Source organism: Oncorhynchus keta, chromosome 4 (genome assembly GCF_023373465.1).
Source record: "Oncorhynchus keta strain PuntledgeMale-10-30-2019 chromosome 4, Oket_V2, whole genome shotgun sequence".
Classification (NCBI taxonomy): Eukaryota; Metazoa; Chordata; class Actinopteri; order Salmoniformes; family Salmonidae; genus Oncorhynchus; species Oncorhynchus keta.
The window spans coordinates 58,867,098-58,888,888 of NC_068424.1; the positions used below are offsets into that span (position 1 = coordinate 58,867,098).

The 21,791-nt window shown below is 41.4% G+C and overlaps 1 protein-coding gene across 3 annotated transcripts in view; it reads left to right on the top strand.

Annotated features, from left to right (window-relative positions):
- The window catches only part of si:dkey-237h12.3 (teneurin-3), a 161,894-nt gene that overhangs the window by 90,396 nt on the left and 49,707 nt on the right, over positions 1-21,791 (top strand). The window contains exons 6-16 of one of the 3 annotated variants that reach the window (XM_035766574.2): positions 906-1,031; positions 2,515-2,729; positions 5,567-5,777; positions 8,416-8,517; positions 10,652-10,846; positions 13,838-14,038; positions 16,113-16,298; positions 18,487-18,507; positions 20,088-20,111; positions 20,946-21,092; positions 21,256-21,475. In XM_035766574.2, coding sequence (XP_035622467.2) covers positions 906-1,031; positions 2,515-2,729; positions 5,567-5,777; positions 8,416-8,517; positions 10,652-10,846; positions 13,838-14,038; positions 16,113-16,298; positions 18,487-18,507; positions 20,088-20,111; positions 20,946-21,092; positions 21,256-21,475 — 1,648 coding nt within the window. The remainder of the gene's footprint in view (positions 1-905; positions 1,032-2,514; positions 2,730-5,566; positions 5,778-8,415; positions 8,518-10,651; positions 10,847-13,837; positions 14,039-16,112; positions 16,299-18,486; positions 18,508-20,087; positions 20,112-20,945; positions 21,093-21,255; positions 21,476-21,791) is intronic. The other 2 variants (XM_052511257.1, XM_052511258.1) reach the window with 2 other exon arrangements.

Genomic DNA, 21,791 nt, shown 5'->3' on the forward strand with positions numbered 1-21,791 from the left:
TGTGAGTTAGCTATGTTTTTTAAGCAGTCAATACCCCATACCCTCCCCTGCCCGTTTGAAAAAAGTTCCACCTCAGATCAAAACACTGGGAAATCAGAGTTTTGCCTCCTCAGCACGACTCCCCGGCTGGCGATCTTTGAAGGAGCCTCGCCCTCTCACTGTGTTCATAGAAGACCCAGTTTCCCCAAACAACAAGACATGCAGCTTAATAGCAATCTATTCAGAGACAGAGGTTGGAGGAAGAACATGGCGGTTTGGTTGGTTACGCAAGAGAATTAGAGAGTTTGAGGCTTGAAGCCTCTTTGACCTTCTTTCTGACGCACACAAATACATACACTTGGGGTTTCCAGATGCTTTGATTTGGGCTGTCATTATGTTGCTGCACGTTGTCCACCTCCTCCTGTCTGTTTGGTGACAATATTCGACATTTTAAATAGAACGTCCCGCTGCGCTCTTTGATGCAGTGCTGTTTGTGTTAATGAACAGCGCTCCCCATAGAGACACAACAGTGTTCCTCGTCTCCTCAGTATTGATTGAGCTTGCTGTGTCTGGCCCCTGTTGGGTTTTACAGTAGAGCACTTAGCCTACATGTGGCGCACCCATAGTAAGGTAACCTAGTACAAAATAATTCCTACTCTTTAGTATTTTTCAGGCATATTTCTTGAAGATACAGGGAAGTATAGGAAGGAAAGAGTGAAGGAAGGAGGGAGGGAGGGAACTGAGTCATGACTACTTTCATGTGCTGAGTGCGGGGGTGCTAACTGCCAGGCCACCACAGGGCACAAAATGATGTATTGTCTGATCTATTTTTCCTAGAAATGCTGTCCAGCACGTATTTAGTTTTGTAACGATTTGATTGATTGCCCTAACCCTAGCATATTCCACTATTTTTGTTCACTTTACAGCAATGCACTTTTTCGGCCTCAACTGGCAACTTCAAGAAACGGAAAACAAACCAGCGGTTGAGAACGGAGGGGGGAAGGCTTTGCCCACTCAACCAAGCATAGTGACAGTACTCTCAGTTGACTATGGTAAGGACCTTAGCCCTTTACCTACTTGTTATATCTGTAGATTACATTTGGGGAAGGAACACATATTTTTGATTATGTTTCTAGCCTTTAATTGCACTGGATGCTTGTTTGTTTGTCCATTTTGCTTTGTGAATGTTATGTGTATGGCTCAGCACAAAAACGGTCCCAGACTGGAGCCTATCCTATACTGTAGGTGCCTTCTGAATTGTAATCGACAGAGTCCAAACAGCTTTAACACATTCAGCCTTTACCAGTAGGTGTCTGTCATTTTGTATGCAATGTCTGCCACATGCATGCCACCTTTCTTCACCTTTACAAAAAGAGGCCACTGATTTAATTTAAATCTCTTAAGGATTGGACCATTTTTTAAAATGTTTTGCCTAAAATGACATACCCAAATCGAACTGCCTGTAGCTCAGGATATGAATATTCTTGATACCATTTGAAAGGAAACACTTTGAAGTTTGTGGAAATGTGTACCACATAATATAACACATTAGATCTGGTAAAAGATAATACAAACAAAAAAACATGCGTTTTCAAATATTATTTTTTTCATCATCTTTGAAATGCAAGAGAAATGCCATAATATAATATTGCAGTTTTGGAACTATTTGGATTTTGGCCACTAGATGGCAGCAGTGTGTGTGCAAAGTCCCTTATTGATCCAGTGATGCATTGCAATACTGCACAGTATTTTGTAATAACCAAACATTTCAACCAAACAAAAACTCTGGAGGTCCATTGTAAGAAAGACATTTATCCTAAGTGGTTTTTGAAATAAATATCAGGCAAAAATTCTTTAAATGTGTTTCATGTGAGAATGACTCATGCTCAAGTGTTTTTTTGTTTTGCTTGCTAACCTTTTAAAAGCATCACTTCCTTGTCCTGTTGTTTTGTTACTGTACCAGGTACTGAATCAGCTAGTACATTTAGATCCTAGACATTTAGCAGTGAATCACAAGTACCACACAAAAGATAGGGAAATCAATGTCGAAGAACAAGAAGGCCCGCACACTCATTAAGCTCCCAATTCACCACTTTATTGACTATGGTTCGATCTGAAACTGATCTTCGTCAGGTCAAAACAATATATAGTAATCAATGGTGAAACAATCTGTTCCAGTCTCATAATGGAGCAATCAGCTGAGGTCTATTTGAGTGGGAATAAATACGTTTCTATCATCAACTGTGCCAGGAAATAGAAATACCTGGAACTACTGAAGCTGTCTGGTATTTCCATGTTTGACTGACCTAATGAGCAAGACTCATATCTATGAGGGCCCGGGATACACACTGGGCCAGGGATATAGACTGGGAGTCGTGTCTGCATAATTTTATTTAAATTAAGGTACTATTGAGAAATATTATTTTGTTGAAAATGGAATCAATGCCGATAAAAACTGTATACAACTGTGGTGAGCTTGACCTCACAAAATGTCCATCTAGCTTTATCTCAGTGTTCTCTCTTTCTCCCCTCCAGGCAGGACTGGTGCGGTCCATCAGGAAAACAACTCCATTGACACCGGGCAAGTGGAAGTGGGGCGAAGGGTAGGTCAGGGAATACCGCCTGGGGTGTTCTGGCGCTCTCGGCTGGCTATGGAGCAGCCACGCTTCCTGAAGTTCAACATCTCTGTTCAGAAGAATGCACTGGTTGGGGCCTACGGGAGGAAGGGTCTCCCACCATCTCACACACAGGTAAATGGTACATTAGTTGGGTAGGGTGTATGGCAACTGCTCGGCTTCCAGCCTCGGACCGCAACGCACTACAGAGGGTAGTGCATACGGCCCAGTAAATCATTGGGGCCAAGCTTCCTGCCATCCGGGACCTCTATACCAGGCGGTGTCAGAGGATGGCCCCAAAAATGGTCAAAGACTCCAGCCACCCTAGTCATACACTGTTATCTCTGTTACAGCAGCGCAAGCGGTACCAGAGAGCCAAGTCTAGGTCTAAAAGGCTTAACAGCTTCTACCCCCATGCCCTAACACTCCTGAACAGCTAATCAAAGGGCTAATCCAGACCCCTCTTTTATGCTATGCATAGTCACTTTAACTCTACCTACATGTACATATTACCTCAATTACTTTGACTAACCTGTGCCCCCGCACATTGACTCTTTACCGGTGTCCCCTGTATATAGCCTCGCTATTGTTATTTTACTGCTACTGTTTAATTTTTTGTTACTTACATTTCTTATTTTCAATTTTTTTTTACTTATCAATCAACTTATTTTTATTAAAACTTCTTAATTCATTGTTGGTTAAGGGCTTGTAAGTAAGCATTTCACTGTAAAATCTACACCTGTTGTATTCGGCCCAATTGACAAATACATTTTGATTTGATTTGTATAAATCTGACTGGATGGTTTTTGCCATAATATTCCTCTTTTCAGTCTTATTTTTGCAAAGTTTTTACAATGGAACGACTGGATTCTGATACTTTGGGGCAGAAGGTAGCCTAGTGGTTAGAGCATTGGGCCATTAACCAAAAGGTTGCTGGATCAAATCCCTGAGCTCACAAGGTAAAAATATTTTGCTCTGAACAAGGCAGTTAACCTGACATTCCCTGGTAGGCTGTCATTGTAAATGAGAATTTGTTCTTAACTGACTGGCCTGGTTAAATTTAAAACATAATAAAGGGGTCGTGGCTGGGTAGTTCCACCAGACTGGTGCCTTTTGAGAAGAACAAAAAACATTGATTTCACTTCATTGTAACATTATGTCATATAGAGCACATGTTCAACTTAATAAACAACATAAGTCCCTAATTAAGTGCCAAATAAAGTAACAGGGTTGACCGTAACAGGTTTGACGATTTCATCTTAAATCAGCCATAAATTGAGACAGGTGGAATGGAAGCTTGTTGTGTCAATTGTCAATTGTGTCAATTGAATGCAAGCTTCACCAAACAAATGTCACTGTTAAAACATTTCTAGCCATGTTATGCATGACCCGCTCAGTTTTCCACCACAAAACGCCATAAAATGGCCAAAATGAGTAGAATCACCTGCTTTTACACCATGATTGGACTACTAGATAGATGTTAAATCTGTCTTTTGAAAAAACAAAATGTTTAAGGGAATATTTTTACCATATTAATATGAGAGTTCAGTTCACGTAACTGGGTTGACCTTAAAATGAGACAGATGTAAATCAATCACTAATCACACACAAAAAAACTAATCTTCAGAAATTACTTTTAAATAATAACTAGGTCAATGATGGTGAAAACTTTGGTGGTAAGTGGGTTAAAATCTTCCTAGAAGTGACAGGGGGACATGTCAAAATGCTGAATTTTGGCACTTTAGCAAGCCTTCAAAAATATTGATTGAATTTTCCATGAGGTCTATATTGAAGGGCACTTCATTTAATATTACAGGCTTTTAAAATTCAATATTGGTGCACATTTTATATCTAAAATATCAAAGGGACACAAAAGGCATTATTTTTGTGGAATGACCTGGCTATTTTCCACTTCACCCTAGATTTCTTTCAACTTCACCTTCTTGACATTCTCTGACTTGAGTTGAAGAAGAGCCTCTTTCGCGTGCCGGAAATTGGGCCACTATCGAATGAAAAAAAAGTTAAATACAAATGACAACAGGAAAGAAGGGATTACTTTTCCATGGTAAAAGAAAAAAGGAACCCAACTAAATCAAATCCAACAAACAGAGAAGCCTCCTTTTATGTCCAAGGCAATTGCTGCGCAGGCCGCTCAAGACTGTCAATGCCTAGACACGAAGTCAACCGCCACTGCCTTAGAAACGGTCCGTTAATTTGCCAGGGCGATAAATCGATGTGTTTACTTAATTTAGCATGAAAGACCCCAATGAGACCCCAATGAGAGATATTGACCGTTGGTTACATTCACAGCTTGAGGAGAGGAACAACTTTAAAGTGCGTCACCAATCGCTCAAAAGAAAATAATACAACTAAATTTGTTCGCAAGTGTCTTACTCTGCATGATTCATCAATTGTCTTAAACTAGGTTTTGTGAAGGAATGATCAACACTAGTTTGAATTCCCAGGCTAATCATTATTTGTGGTTCATCGGCTGGCCTGGCTTGGCTTGGCCTCTTGTTCATTATTATTTGCTCCTATTGTTAGATTGAGATAAGCCTTTGCCAAGCAATCAAGATGTACACACTGGCCTGGGAGTAAAAGAATGATTGGGTTCTGGACTTTTATTACTTGGCCCCCTGGCCACCAACACATAAAAAACTGCCTACATCCACAGGTCAATATCTCTTCTCTGCTCCTCTCAAAAGGGTTTAAACCACTGAGTGTTGACTTCTCTCACCCTAACTTCAATGCTTTATTTCCTATCCATACTGAGTCAGTTGGAGGGATGCTTGGTGTCGTGTCCCCTGTAGGTCCTATTTCCGATACTAATTCCCTCTATTCACCTGGAACTACAGAATGTCACCGTTATTGTAAATGTTTATACATTTACATAAATGTATATGTCGCACATCATATGTCATGAAGTGACCCATTACTTAGTCCGAACTGACCTCTGCTTGACCTTTCTTCAGTATGATTTTGTGGAGCTGCTGGATGGCAGCAGGCTCATCGCCAAAGAGAGGTGGGCTCCCACGGCGCAGGAGACCAGGGGGCGGATGGAGCGCCAGGTCAGCCTCCACCAAGCTGGCTTCATCCAGTATCTGGACTCTGGGGTGTGGCATCTGGCTTTCTACAATGATGGGAAAAGCCTGGAGACAGTATCATACAACACCATCATCCTGGGTAAGCATAACATGGAAATAATGTAGAAAATTGATGTAGAAATGGATGAGGTGAATATTTTCAATTATATTGAATTGCTGGGAAAGGCACTTGGAGAACGTTTTCCACAACTAAGAGAATAACTGGGTAGTTGACAGGCCAGATCAACATATACATTAATCAATCATTTAAACTGGATCTACAGACTATATAATGCAAGCAAAATGTGTTGTTGGGCTTTTGGCTTAATGAATTGTGTTATGCACATTTTATGTCTCTACATTGCAGGAATATCGCTATCCCTTAGGCTTTTCATTGTTGTGCGTGCTCAGGAATTGTACTGTGGGAAAACTGAAAACATGCTAAGTTAATGTTTTGCATTAGGGAATTCCATCGATACATTTCTAAAGATATGAAGTTATCGAAATCCAAGGTCAAAGTTGCCCGGATGTGTTGAAACTGACAGCCCAGTAGTGTACATCCAATGCAAGTCTTCAAAAGCAATAAAAACGAAAAAGTTTGCCCACTTAACACAATCGAAAGGAGCTCCCAGCCTAGGGGGAGTGCCCATTATGAGCGCTGGTCTGTTGAACGAACACAAGACGTGTCAGTGGGATATGTCAGATTAACTTCAACTCAGAGAGAGGATTTACAAAGATTGATCCCGTTGCTTGTGTGGGCATGATCAGTCATGAGATTTTCATGCCGAGAAAGAAATGTGAAAGAACTAGAAATGCACTGTGAAATGTAAAATGTTTGTGATGGGTTGCATTCGTGATGGGCAAGATGGCATGGGAGTTGTCAGGCTACAGCAGATGAGAGGTACACACATACCAACATAGAGTACACTGTACATTCATGCAATAAGCCAGTGTTTCCCAACCCTGGCCCTCCAGTAGCCCCAACAGTACACATTTTATTGTAACCCTGGACAAGCACACCTGATTCAACTTCTCAACTAATCATCAAGCCTCAATGAGGTGTGTTTGTCCAAGGCTACAACAAAAATGTGTACTGTTGGGGGTACTCGAGGACCAGGGTTGGGAAACACTGCAATAAGAGAATGTGGCTGTGTGGAAATGTAAGATGGAATAGTATGTGATATCATAGTAGTGATATGAAATCCAATCAAATGTGTTGGATATTGTGTTGATATTGATAATGGATTGATATTGCTATTGTGTTGATATTGATATTGTGGGTATATTGATATTGATCATGTGATCATATGGATAATGTATTGATATTGATACTGATCATGCGTTTAAATTAATTGTGTGTTGATATTGATAATGTGTTGACATTGATATTGTGTTGATATCAATATTTTGTTGATGTTGATATTGATATTGGTAATGTGTTGATATTGGATGATGTAATGAAATGATATATGCAGTGAAATATTTTTTTATTTACATTTTTTTATTTGTATTTTCAATATTGAACAGAACTGGAATTGGTCAAACTCTCAGTTTAAATCATGTACAAAATGATCCTCTTTCCCTAAAAGCTTGATGGTCATGACTTTTTTTTACATGAAATGGGAGGTTAACTTGGCCCCAGACAATCAATCTGAGATTGATTTAAGTTTCAGTCATGGGATTTTTGCTTGTGTGGTTGGCACATTTTAGAGGTGTGATATCTCAATCTGGTGCAAGAACATCTGACTGAAAAAATTATGAACTCGTATGCCATGCCAGTTACCAGGTTTCTATCCAACCGTTCCATACAGATTAATTACCTGACGCTGCTAAAATCAGGAAATATCAGTACAATTTTTAAAATGTCCACAGACAATTTGTTCTCTAGAAATGGTGGGATCTTTTTGTGTCTGTAAAATGAATTATGTGAGAGAACTGGTGGTGGAAACGCATTTATGTGCAAATAGTGATATAATTGGAAAGGGAAATGAAAGGGGGAATACCTAGTATGAATGCATTCAACTGAAATGTGTATTTCGCATTTAACACAAGCCCTCTGAATCAGAGAGGTGCGAGGGGTTGCCGTCATCAGTGCCCGGTTAACCATCATATCGAAGTATATTTGGAGTTACGTAATTATATGTCGGGTGGTCCTCCCACTACGACTCGGGAGACCATGCTGTATATTAGGCTACAAATTAAATAAATTCTGATGAACTTCACAGGGTAGAGAAAGTGCACAGTGATGAGCGTGATGCTACTTTCCAATAAATATCGAGGGTCTTATTCGGTTGACATGATGATCGATGCCATTTGACAAATAAAAATAATCCATAATAATCTCACCATGTAGACTAGACTACCCGCACTGTATCTGCAAGCTGTAGGCTAGAGAACACATGCCGTGACCAGACTGGGCCCAACTGCTACATAATGCAAAAAAATGTGTGACGAAACCATCAGTAGAGTTGAAAATGCGATGGAAACCCATTTAACTTGTATTTTTTATTTGGTACATGGGAATTTAGCTGCAAAAGTCATTTTTATGTGCACTACTATAGACTTTTATCCGCAACAAGTCAGTTTGATAGGAACATATCTCTGGTGGGAAAATGTGCGTATTTTTATGTGGGTTTTAGAATATTCGCATGAAAATCTGTCACCAATTGGATGGAAACCTAGCTTGTGTCACCATAGCTGGTGTAATCCTAGAAAACGTTGTTTTTTTGTCCCAACAGAGTCGGTTATGGAGTGCTCACACAACTGTTATGGAAATGGAGAGTGTGTGTCCAGCTCCTGCCATTGTTTCCCAGGGTTCATTGGGCCGTACTGTTCAAGAGGTATCTTTTTCCCAACTCCTCATCTATCTATTGATATCGCAATCTATACATGAGCAAGCTTCAATGGACAAATATTGGCTATATTTTCAGAATTAATTACCATGTGCATGTGATATTTGTTCTTACTTTAGGGTTAGGTTTAAGCTAAATGTCAGGGTTAGGTTTAGGCTAAGGGTTAGGTTTAGACTAATGGTCAGGGTTAGCACTAATCGTTCAAATCAAATATTTGGAGAGGAAGTGTTGTACTCTAGTCCTTTGTACTGTAGCATGGAAAGATAGTGATTGGTTGATTTAAGGTTGTATCAACACTGCAGCTATACAATGGACTATCACTCAAATGTATTTATGAAGCCCTTCTTACATCAGCTGATGTCACAAAGTGCTGTACAGAAACCCAGCCTAAAACCCCAAACAGCAAGCAATGCATGTGTAGAAGCACAGTGGCAAGGAACAACTCCGTAGAAAGGCCAGAACCTAGGAAGAAACCTAGAGAGGAACCAGGCTATGAGGGGTGGCCAGTCTTCTTCTGGCTGTGCCGGGTGGAGATTATAACAGAACATGGCCAAGATGTTCAAATGTTCATAGATGACCAGCAGGGTCAAATAATAATAATCACAGTAATTGTCTTCGGTGCAACAGGTCAGCACCTCAGGAGTAAATGTCAGTTGGCTTTTCATAGCCGGTCATTCAGTGTATCTCTACTGATCCTGCGGTCTCTAAAGGGTTGAAAACAGCAGGTCTGGGACAGGTAGCACGTTCGGTGAACAGGTCAGGGTTCCATAGCCGCAAGCAGAACAGTTGAAACTGAAGCAGCAGCACGGCCAGGTGGACTGGGCACAGCAAGGATTCATCAGGCCAGGTAGGTATGGTCCTAGGGCTCAGGTCCTCCGGGAGAGAGAAAGAAAGAAAGACAAAAAGAGAGAAAGAGCGAAAGAAAGACAAAAAGAGAGAGAATTAGAGAGAGCATACTTAAATTCACGCAGGACATTGGATAAGACAGGAGAAATACTCCAGATATAACAGACTGACCCTAGCCCCCCGACACATAAACTACTGCAGCATAAATCCTGGAGGCTGAGACAGGAGGGGTCGGGAGACACCGTGGCCCCATCCAACAATACCCCTGGACAGGGCCAAACAGGCAGGATTTAACCCCACCCACTTTGCCAAAGCACAGCCCCCACACCACTAGAGGGATATCTTCAACCACCAACTTACCATCCTGCGACAAGGCCGAGTATAGCTCACAAGGGGGGTCTCCCCAGACAGGAAGACCACGTCAGTGACTCAACCCACTCAAGTGACGCACCCCTCCTAGGGACGGCATGGAAGAGCACCAGTAAGCCAGTGACTCAGCCCCTGTAATAGGGTTAGAGGCAGAGAATCCCAGTGGAGAGAGGGGAACCGGCCAGGCAGAGACAGCAAGGGCGGTTAGTTGCTCCAGTGCCTTTCCGTTCATCTTCACACTCCTAGGCCAGACTACACTCAATCATAGGACCTTCTGAAGAGATGAGCCTTCAATAAAGACTTAAAGGTTCAGACTGAGTCTGCGTCTCTCACATGGGTAGGCAGACCATTCCATAAAAATGGAGCTCTATAGTAGAAAGCCCTGCCTCCAGCCGTTTGCTTAGAAATTCTAGGGACAGTAAGGAGGCCTGCATCTTGTGACCATAGCTTATGTGTAGGTATGTACGGCAGGACCAAATCGGAAAGATAGGTAGGAGCAAGCCCATGTAATGCTTTGTAGGTTAGCAGTAAAACCTTGATATCAGCCCTTGCCTTAACAGGAAGCCAGTGTAGAGAGGCTTAGCACTGTAGTAATATGATCAAATTTTTTGGTTCTAGTCAAGATTCTAGCAGCAGTGTTTAGCACTAACTGAAGTTTATTTAGTGCTTTATCTGGGTAGCCGGAAAGTAAAGCATTGTAGTAGTCTAACCTAGAAGTGTCAAAAGCATGGATTCATTTTTCTGCAACATTTTTGGAGAGAAATTTTCTGATTTTTGCAATGTTACATAGATGGAAAAAAGCTGTCCTTGAAACAGTCTTGATATGTTCGTCAAAAGAGAGATCAGGGTCCAGAGTAACTAATATGCTTTATATACTATTGAGTAACATTGTCTCTTCCCACAACAGCTGCCTGTCCTGTCCTATGCAGTGGCAATGGCCAGTACACCAGGGGGCGCTGTCAGTGCTACAGTGGATGGAAGGGCACAGAGTGTGACGTGCCTACTACCCAATGTGTAGACCCCCAATGTGGAGGCCATGGGATTTGTGTGACGGGCAACTGTGTGTGTAATGCCGGCCACAAAGGAAGCAACTGTCACCAAGGTACACCACAACAATATGTAGTGTCACCATTCGATTTCCCAGCCTGTCGGCAACTTAAACAATAGCTCTTTTCAACTTCACCAAGCAAATAATTCCTTTTGTTCCTCCATCGATACTCTGCATGCATTAACTCCCTCCAACCATTTAGCCACCACAGGTATGGATTGGAATTGATTCTGAATTGTCCATCCAATGTGATTGCTTCAGTGCGCTCTCGAACAAGAACCCTGTGAGATTCAATATCTCTCAGTCTGGGTCTATTTCTCATTGTTATCGAAAATACTTCTCGCTATCCCCTCTACCTCTTCTCCCCCTGTTCAGTTAGTTTAACTTCATTGATCCCAATTCAGACAGAGGCAATTCACTTGTCAGATTCACATCTGCAGATCAGTAACCCAATGTGTAAAATCTTATTGAGTCGAGGGAGTAATTAAATAAAAATGTTGCGCTCATTGTGAAGTGAATATTGTGGAATTATGCAGGAACGGTTGGACAATGTTGTCAGTTGACTCAAACTGGACATTTGGTTCTGGTTTAATGATAGTGATGATGAAGGTATTGCCTTACTACAGTCCCTTAAGAAAATATTCACACCCCTTGTGTTGTGTTACAGTTTGAATTTAAAAGTTATTACATTTAGATATCCTTTGTCACTGGCTTACACACACAATATCCCATATTGTCAAAGTGGAATTATATATTTTTTTAAATATTTACAAATTAATAAAATATGTAAGGCTGAAATGTCTTGAGTCAATAAGTATTCAACCCCTTTATTATGGCAAGCCTAAATAAGTTCAAGAGTAAACAACGACCCAATCTCTATACCCCACATATACAATTTTATGTAAGGTCCCTCAGTCAAGCAGTGAATTTCAAATACAGATTCAACCACAAAGACAAGGGATGTTTTCCAGTACCTCACAAAGAAGAGAACCTATTGTTAGATTGGTAAAAATAAAATAAAATAAAAAGCAGACATTGAATATCCCTTTGATCATGGTGAAGTTATTAATTACACTTTGGATGGTATATCAATACACTCAGTCACCAAAAGGATACAGGTGTCCCTCCTAACTCAGTTGCCGGAGAGGAAGGAAACCGCTCAGGGATGGTGACTTTAAAACAGTTACAGAGTTTAATGGCTGTGATAGGAGAAAACTGAGAATGGATCAATAACATTACAGTGCAGTAGTTACTCCACAATACTAACCTAAATGACAGAGTGAAAAGAAAGAAGCCTGTACAGAACACAAATATTTCAAAACATGCATCCTGTTTGAAATATGGCACTAAAGTAAAACTTCAAACAAATTGGAAAATAAATTAACTTTATGTTCTGAGTAGAAAGCGTTATGTTTGGGGCAAATCGAACCCATTACTGAGTTCTATTCTTCATATTTTCAAGCATAGTGGTGGCTGTATCATGTTATGGGTATGCTTGTCATCAGCAACAACTAGGGAGTTTTTGGAGGATAAAAAAAACAGTATACAGCTAAGCACAGGCAAAATCCTCGAGGAAAACCTGGTATAGTCTGCTTTCAAACAGAGACTGGGAGACAAATTCACCTTTCAGCAGGACAATACCCTAAAACACAAGGCTATATCTACCCTTGAGTTGCTTGTCAAGATGACATTGAATGTTCCTGAGTGGCCGAGTTACAGTTTTGACTGAAAGCGGCTTGAAAATCTATGGCAAGACTTGAATGTGGCTGTCTAGCAATGATCAACAACCAACTTGACAGACCATGAATATTTAAAAATATAATAATGTGAAAATACGTTTCAATCCAGGTGTGCAAACTTGTACATGCTGACCAAACGTGCCATCGTGCGTATGTTGATTTTGTTCCCCACACCAGAAGCGATCAGGACAGTCAGGTTGAAATATCAAAACAAACTCTGAACCAATTATATTAATTTGGGGACAGGTCAAAAAGCATTAAACATTTATGGCAATTTAGTTAGCTAGGTTGCTTTTGCTAGCTAATTTGTCCTGGTATATAAACATTGGGTTGTTGTTTTACCTGGAATGCACAAGATCCTCAACTCTGACAATTAATCCACAGATAAAATGGTAAACCAAATTAGTTTCTCATCATCTCTCCTCCTTCTTTTTCTTCTTTGGACTTTAAATGATGGTTGGCAACCAACTTTACAGTGCATTACTACAACTGACTGGAGTGTGGATGTCAGTTCATCTTTCCCACATGGGTATATGCTCCTAAAAACCAATGAGGAGAGTTGAAAGGCAGGATTTGCAGCGTGTTGAGTGTCACAAATTGAACCAACTTCTATTTTAGCGCCTGGCCACGCAGACCCTTACAGTGGTGCGCGAGCAGTGTGGGTGCAATGATTGAATAACATGTATGTGTACATTTATTTTGCGACACGAGAGGTGTGGTCAGCATGGGGCGGCAGGGTAGCCTAGTGGTTAGAGCGTTGGACTAGTAACCGAAAGGTTGCCCCTGAACAGGCAGTTATCCCACTGTTCCTAGGCCGTCATTGAAAATAAGAATTTGTTCTTAACTGACATGTCTAGTTAAATAAAGGTAAAATAAAAATAAATAAAAATGTTAGAGACTGCTTCTACAAAGTAGGTGCTTCTACAAAGTATTGACTCAGAGGTGTGAATACTAACGTAAATTTAATTTAAGTTTCAATAAATGTGCGTAATTTTTTAAAAATATATGTTTTCACTTCATTATCGGGTATTGTGTGTAGATAGGTGGACATTATTTTGGGGCTGTAACACAACTACAGGTGGAATAAGCCAATGGGTATGAATACTTTCTGAAGGCACTATGTTTAGAACCAAATTATTCTCAATGAGTCGCTGAGATCAATATACTTGTATGTGTTTGCTAAAAGGCTGTACTAGTAATAAGCTGGCTGTGGAGCATGTTCATATGTTTAGTTGTTTATTTCATGATTAAGTCATCCCATATACAGTAGTTGAACCATCTCCTTTCCTTTCTCTTGTTTTCCTAGCGGACTGTCTGGATCCAACCTGCTCGGGCCACGGAGCCTGCCACCACAGTGAATGCCACTGTAACCCGGGCTGGGGCGGAATCGGCTGTGAGATCCTGAAGAGCACGTGTCCTGAACAGTGCTCCAGCCACGGAACCTTCCACACCGAGACAGGCACCTGTGTCTGTGAGGCTAACTGGACAGGCTCCGACTGCTCTTTAGGTCAGACAACACTCTCTAACTTTTTATTTCGGGTTTAGCTGTCTGGCTTTGTGTTGTGTGTGAGGAGACTCCTCCAGTGAGGAAAAGGATGATGGTCCTCATTAATATGAGGAACATTTTAGACAATTAGTTTGTTTTCTTGTAGGTACTTTGCCAGTTTGAGGGCTGTGCTTTGGCTTTAGTAATCGGGTTCATTTGTTTAAAAGACCAGGTGATTCATACTCAATGTCCTTCTCTAGAATGGGTTTTATTTAGTTTAGTCTAATCGCAGTGCCAAATTAGTACCTGCATCTGCAGTTCACAGTTGGAGACCCAAATTGAGAAGCGTCACATTGGAACCTACTGGGTTTTTAACTATCTGGAGCTAAGATTGATTAAGCCACACATTTACTTGATTGTGCGATTGAAATCTGAGGGGTTTTGCGTAAGAGGGTGTACTGTAAGTCTGAAATGATGGATGAGATGAAAACCTAGACTGCTGGCAGGAAAGAATAATGGGAATTTAGGGGACCAGGGAGTTTGTCTCAATTTATTCACTTTCAGACAACATCCAAATTAAGGCCATTTGTTATTCTATAAAATACTTTTGAAATTCAGGACAGAGTCCCTCTTTCCTGCCATGAAACATCCATTGCCGGTCGATGTTAAAAATTCTACATTGAAGGGAGTGAGGTTAGCTTACTTAAGCAGCCATCCAAACTTGTATTTGCCCACCTGGGTAGTAGTCAAGGTTTCTCTCTTAATTATCTCAGCAGTTCCACTTCAATTAAATAAACTTTAATTAACAAGCGGCGTGGCATAGATCGACCACCCACTCTGCCATCGTGCCGGAGTCAGGGGCTTGCTAAAAGCAGATAAACACCTTTGCGCTAATGAAAAATTGATTTCATGGATTCTTTGGGAGGGGAGAGGGCCCTTGGAATCGAACGATCCCCCTCCAGAGGCATGGTTAAAATTCTGGAGTGTCGTCTCAGCTTAATCAGAGACCTACCAAGGTCTGTCAATCGAAGAAAAACTCCATTCAGAGGGCGATGAAAGCAACCTATTTAAAAAGTGCAAATTAAGGTAGGTGAGGTGGTTTCGCTTGTAAGCGGAAAACAGAAAAATTAGTGAATTTTGAAACCTTGACGTGTTATCCTCAAGGATATTCACAAGGGTGCTAGGTGGACTAGTTTTGTGTCGATATTTTCTTAAACTTACTCAACTACTTTTAATGGGTGGGTGGCGGACTGCTTTTTCCTGTAGCCTACTTGAAGTAAGGTTTTTTCAAATCTTAGAAAGGCTGTTCTTGCTGTCTGAACGGCTGCTGTGGTGACATTTCAAAGTGTTCTGGAGGCTCTGAAGGCAATACTGGGTCAGTTCCTGTGAATAAACCATTCCCTTCATGGTTTCATATGGTTTTCCCTCAATAATAGAATGGAGCATTCAGTATGGTTTGTAGCATGCCAGTGACTGAAGCACTCTCCTTGGTCTCCTACTACCTGTGGATTCAGTAATGAGAGTTTCTCACCCACACCGCCTGCTGTCTGACTACATAGAGACATCTGCTTAAGTAGTTGGTCTTATGCTTTTGGTGTCCTTGGTGACTAAAATAAGTGAGTTGACCTGTTTATTCGAAAGCCTGTAGGTCTAAAGATGTCTCAAGCTAGCCTTTTACTTCAGTCTCTTGTAAATGTTGTGGGATTTAACGTTCCAGGATCAAGCTGAAATCATTGGGGATAACTGACGGCAAATGTAAAAACCTTGTTTAGTCTGCCCTGCCAGTTAAATAAATGAAAACGAAGCAACAAAAGACTAAACAAATTTGTTTTCGTTTTTTTTTGTGGCAGGAAAATGTGTCCTTGTCTCCCATCACATCTGAATTTGGAGAGAAAAATATCAGGCTTTGTGCCTCTTTATTCAATATGTAAAGATTATGATTCAGCTGTGGCTGTGGAACTAATGTACTGACAGCAGAAAAAATGTATTATTCACTATGTCCATACAAGTACTTACAGATTTAATTACTGTACACTACTATGGCACACGTCTGTCCAGTGTATGACGGATGACTCTGTTTGTGGTTGTGTGTCAGAGGTGTGCACTGTGGCCTGCGGCCCCCATGGAGTGTGTGTCAGTGGGACCTGTCACTGCGAGGAGGGATGGGCAGGCTCAGAGTGCGACCAGAGGGACTGTCACCCACGCTGTACAGATCATGGTGTCTGCCGAGAGGGCAAATGTGACTGTCACCAGGGCTGGACCGGAGAGCACTGCACCATTGGTGAGTCGGCAGAGAACCAGTACAAAGAGGCAGGAATGTACCAATTTATTCTCCATCAATGCTCTTGAATATCCCAAGAGTTGCTTTCAACAGTATCTTGAATGCAGTCTAAGTTGAAGAGCTTGGAAGAAATGTGCCTCCTATCAATCAATGTTTGCATCATATAACCCTATGAAACATAAAGAAATAATTTTCTAAATGACCCATTCCATTTCACTTTCACTGTCCTTGACACCTGACATCACCATTTTCCCTTTCCCAATCCACCTGAAAATGGATTTCAGAAGTGACTTATCCAACTAATCAAATAAATAAAAATGGTCACATGCTCCGAATACAACAGGTGTAGACTTTACCGTGAAATGCTTTGTTACGAGCCCTTTCCTAACAATACACAGTTAAAACGTAAGAAACATTTGCATTAAATAAAAAAGGAAATTAGTAACACAATCAAATAACAAAAATGAGAATATATACAAGGAGTACTGGTACTGAATCAATGTGCAGGGGTACAAGTTAGTTGAGGTAATATGCAGAGGTGAAGCCAGTCAAGATGCTCTCAATGGTGCAGCTGTAGACCTTTTTCAGATTCCGAGGACCCATGCCAAATATTTTCTTTATACAGTAGAATATAAATATGCTCTTTATAGAGTCCTACTGCCTATTCTACGACTCAACTAAGGGAAAGTATTAAGGGAAAAGAGGGACAGCTAGTACTAAGGTCTTATTCAGCTTTGTCTCAATGGTATAGCCATCTCCGAGATGACAGCTTCACTCTGCCTTAATAGAGACCAAAGCCCCTCGGTGACATCACCCTCTTGTTGAAACAGACCCCGGCTCTCCAAACCCTAATTACATATTTACAAAACGTTCTCCTCATCAGCAGTTATCCCATCCAGAGAATGAAGCTGACTGGTTAGAAACCAGGAGAGAGAGATGAGATTGCACTGGGGTGATTGGAGGGGTTGCATTCCTGATGTTATTATAAAATCCTGTCCCTTTCAACTTCTTCCTGTTTAACCCCCATCAGGAAACAAATTCCTCGCCGTAGATGCGCCTGGGATGAATAGGCAGCCATTTACCTATTCTTAACAGGAACTAGGAGCTTATTCCTTTCTTATAGGGCTCTCTGAATAACTTCAATTCGCATAAAGCACCTTTAATCACGTTACATGGAGAGACCTTGACGAAGGGGCTTGAATAGACTGCTTCCCTGGACCAACTATTGTCAGACACGTTGCGATTCTGTTTTTGCATGGGAGTCTTAAGCACCGCTGTTATTTCTTTGCTCTCCGCTGCTGTTTTTTCTTCTCGTACACATCCAGGAGCATTTCAGCATATTGTCGTCCCAGTACACATCCAGGAGTCCTATACATTACAACTATCAGTCATGTAGCTGATTGTCCTCAGAGTACACAGGAGCTATTCAACCACTTCATCATTGGAACAAAGCATGGAAGTAAACTCCCAGGAGCACTTGAATGCATAGAAACACCTTTGTAGTAAACTGAAGGATCATACGCTACACGACTTTTGAATGGAAAATGCGCTTATAGTTGTAGCTGCTGTATAGCTGGTGTAACAGAGCTAAGTGCAAAAGTTGACACTAGAATGCTATTCAGACAGCACTAAAACACAGCATATTAATGTTTGAGCGTGTGTTTGTTAGCAGCTGCCACCTATTCAGTTTAAAAAAATATATATATTTTACCTTTATTTTACTAGGCAAGTCAGTTAAGAATAGATTCTTATTTTCAATGACGGCCTAGGAACACTGGGTTAACTGCCTGTTCAGGGGCAGAACGACAGATTTTGTACCTTGTCAGCTCGGGGATTCGGTTACTAGTCCAAACTCTCTAACCACTAGGCTACCCTGCCGACCCCCCTAGTTATAAACTAGGTTCTTTAGATGTTCTATGTGAATGTACTGTACATTGTTATTTACTTTATGTGGAGGGTTTAATAGGTGGATGTGTGTTGTTAGGAATGAAAGCACGCCACTACTGCTATGGCAACGTATCTCACCAGGCAAGCCTGATAATTTGCTCAAGCATATCCTTAACACACACAACTGTGAAACATTCATAGTTCAAATGTATTTACATTTTCCTCTTCATGCTGTCTGTGTATGTTTTCTCTGTAGTAACCCTTCTATAATTCCTGTTTTCTTTCTCTCTCATCTGACAAGCTCTGGATTCAAGAGTATCAGGTAATGTACTTTCCTGTCTTTCGCTCTCCTTCCTGTTTCGTATCAATAGCCCCCAACAAATGTCATACTGAACATGTAAACCCCCTTTAAATGGGGTAAGCAGATAACTTTACTTCCCTCAACAGAATCAGAATGTGACAACCATGCTGTTTTTTTGTGCTCCATCATCCACCATGAAAGATCATATTTACAAAAGTGATAACAAAATCCTAATCACTGTCAGGGCTAATGACATACAAACAATATGGGCTGTACCTTAAAGACCTAATGCAGATGTTTTTATCTAAATATCAAATAATTTCTATGTAGCAATTAAGTTCCTTCCTGTGATTGTTTTCAATTAAAGTGGTAAAAAATTAACAAAAATAGTTTCTTAGCAAATAGTATTTTTCTCAAGCAACAATTTTGCTAGGACTGTTTGGGAGTGGTCTGAGTGGGGAGGGGAAAACTGAAAACTGGCTGTTATTGGCAGAAAGGTTTGGAACTCTCTGTCTTATTGGTCTATCAACTAATTACTGCCTGGTGATGTCAACTTTCAGGCGGTCTTTTCAAACAGCTCTTACACAAAGGTCATTATCATAATTTTCACAATTTCACAGTATTATTCCAACCTCATAGTGTGGAATATATACTCACATGCCAGTTTATTAGGTACACCACCCTGTTCATGAAAATGTATTGCTTCTACAGACAGTGAGTCACTTGGCCGTGGCTTTCTATATAAAGCAGGCAGACAGGCATCGAGGCATTCAGTGACTGTTCGATTGACTCTTAGAATGGGCAAAACAAGTAACTTAAGTTAACTTTGAGCGTGGGAAGCCACACTGGATGGCAGGCACACTGGATCCAATATCTCTCCTGGGCTTTTCACGCACAACAGTGTCTCGGGTGTGCCCTGAGAATGGTGTGACAAACAAAAAACATCTGTGGCAAAAACAGCTCGTTGATGAGAGAGGTTGAAGGAGAATGGCAAGATTTGTACAAGCTAACAGGCGGGCCACAAACAGACAAATAACGAGGCAGTACAGCAGTGGTGTGCAGAACGATATCTCGGAAACACACAACTCGTCGATCCTCGTCACGACTGGGCTATTGCAGCAGACGACCACACCGGATTCCAGAAGCGGCTCCAGCGCTTCCTGCCTGGTGTCAATGGTACAGGCTGGTGGCGGTGGTGTACCGCTGTCCAATCTGCAGCAACTGCCTGAGGCCATCGCGTTAGCATGGACCAACATCCCTGTGGAACGTTTCCGAATTTTTGAATCCATGCCTCGAAGCATTCAGGCTGTTCTGGAGGCAAAGGAGATATGACCCGGTATTAGAGGTAACTAATAAACTGGCCGGTGAGTGTATATAAAACAGAAAATCATATTTTTGACTGCACTGGGCTTTTAACCCTACAAAGCTTAACTGAAAAGTATTGCATACCAAGTTGTCAGGTATATCTGGACTGAGCTCTACCTCTTTCTTTCTTCTTGTATCCTATACTCAGATAATTGTGTTTGTCAGTCTAGATATTCCTGCAATAGAGATAAGTAATTTTCTTTTCCAAATGTTTCCCCTCTCCTCAATGGTAATAGGAGCAGTCAAGATAGGATATAAAGGTAACGGAATGACTACCCCAGAGAGATTGTCATCAACAATCACTCGCCTGCTCTGTTTTCTTCCCCAAGCACACGTCTTATGTCCCAGTCTATCACTGTTTCTATTGTGATCCCAGTACCTTCATACGTGTCCGTCCTAACTAGTCAAGCACACTCTCGGTCCCCCTTTTCCTTTCTGAATCCTTGTGTGTCAGAAGAAATGCCAAGCAGATGTAGCCAGTCAGTTACAGTATGCTCTGTTCTTGTTCAAACCTGTGAAAAAAGAAATGCAATATCCTGGCATCAAATAGAGATGCTGAGACAACACCAGCAAACCCTTTCGTCTTTACCTCTATCTACCCTTGTCTTTACTTTGATAGTACCTTCACATGGGTGTTGTGCCGGTTTTAGGCCAAGATAAATGTGTGTTGTTTTTTGTGCTGAATTTGGTAAATACTACAGATAGGGATAGAGTAACTTTGACTAATCAGCATGTCATAAATAGCAGAGCAAGGATATTCGCAGTACTAACCCCTATTATCCAACTGTGTGTTGACCTCTATGCATTGTTAATATCCTACATTTGCCAAAACCATTTCCATTTCAAAGTGCCCTGAAATGGTATGGAAATCAGTTAAAGGAAAAAACCCATGTGAAATTACATTATCTTTAGATCCCCCCCACCCCCACCCATCCCCCCGTCAGAATTATATGTCCTGTTTGTCCACTTTATACTTTTGTTTTCATTTTGTCCCTCTGTGCTGCCCCTGAATGACTAAGTCTTGTCTCCTCCCCTCAACCTGTCTCCCTCTCTCTGATTGGTTAGCATGGTGATTGACATGATTGTTTTGGCAGATGGATGCCCTGGGTTGTGCAACAGCAATGGGAGGTGCATTCTGGACCAAGCCGGGTGGCGCTGCATCTGCCAATCAGGATGGAGAGGGCTAGGATGTGACGTTTCCACGGAGACCCTCTGCTCAGATGGAAAGGACAATGAGGGGGGTAAGAACAAAGTCCATTATTCTTTACTCTTTGCAAATTATATAACTTTGTGTCAGTATGATGGACTGTTGAACTCAGGAGTTTTTATTTGATCAGCTGTATTCACAGAAAGAGCAGTTAGGGTATTGTCCAATATCAACACGGTTGCATCTTGGTCTTATAGATGGACTGGTGGACTGTATGGACCCAGACTGCTGTTCACAGAGCTCCTGCCAGGGCCAGGCCTACTGCCGTGGATCCCCAGACCCCACAAGCATTGTGGGCCAAGGTCAAGGGTCATCCTCCTCTCCGTTGGACCCCAGGGGCTTTTACGCGCACGTCAGCTTCCTGGTTAGGCCTGGTGGTTGCCACGTGATACCTGGTGACATCCCTTTCAACAGCAGGTGATCCCCATCAAGTCCATCTGTCTTGTTGGATGTCAAAAGCGCAGCAATATTTAAGCAAAATCAGTTGATCTTGTTGTATTTTCCTAGAGTTGCTCCTGTAGGACAAACTGTGGCATAGCTCTCTTAGGGACCTTGACTTGATGAGTATGGGTAAAAAATGTGTTATTGAGTACCAGATTGAGCATACTGATTTGATGTATCAAACCTTAGTGGGATTTGAAACCTTATAGTGGAAATAATGACATTTCATCATGCGTCGACATAAAGGAGTAAGAATCAATTTGCAAGTACGTTTCTCAGCGGACAGAAATGT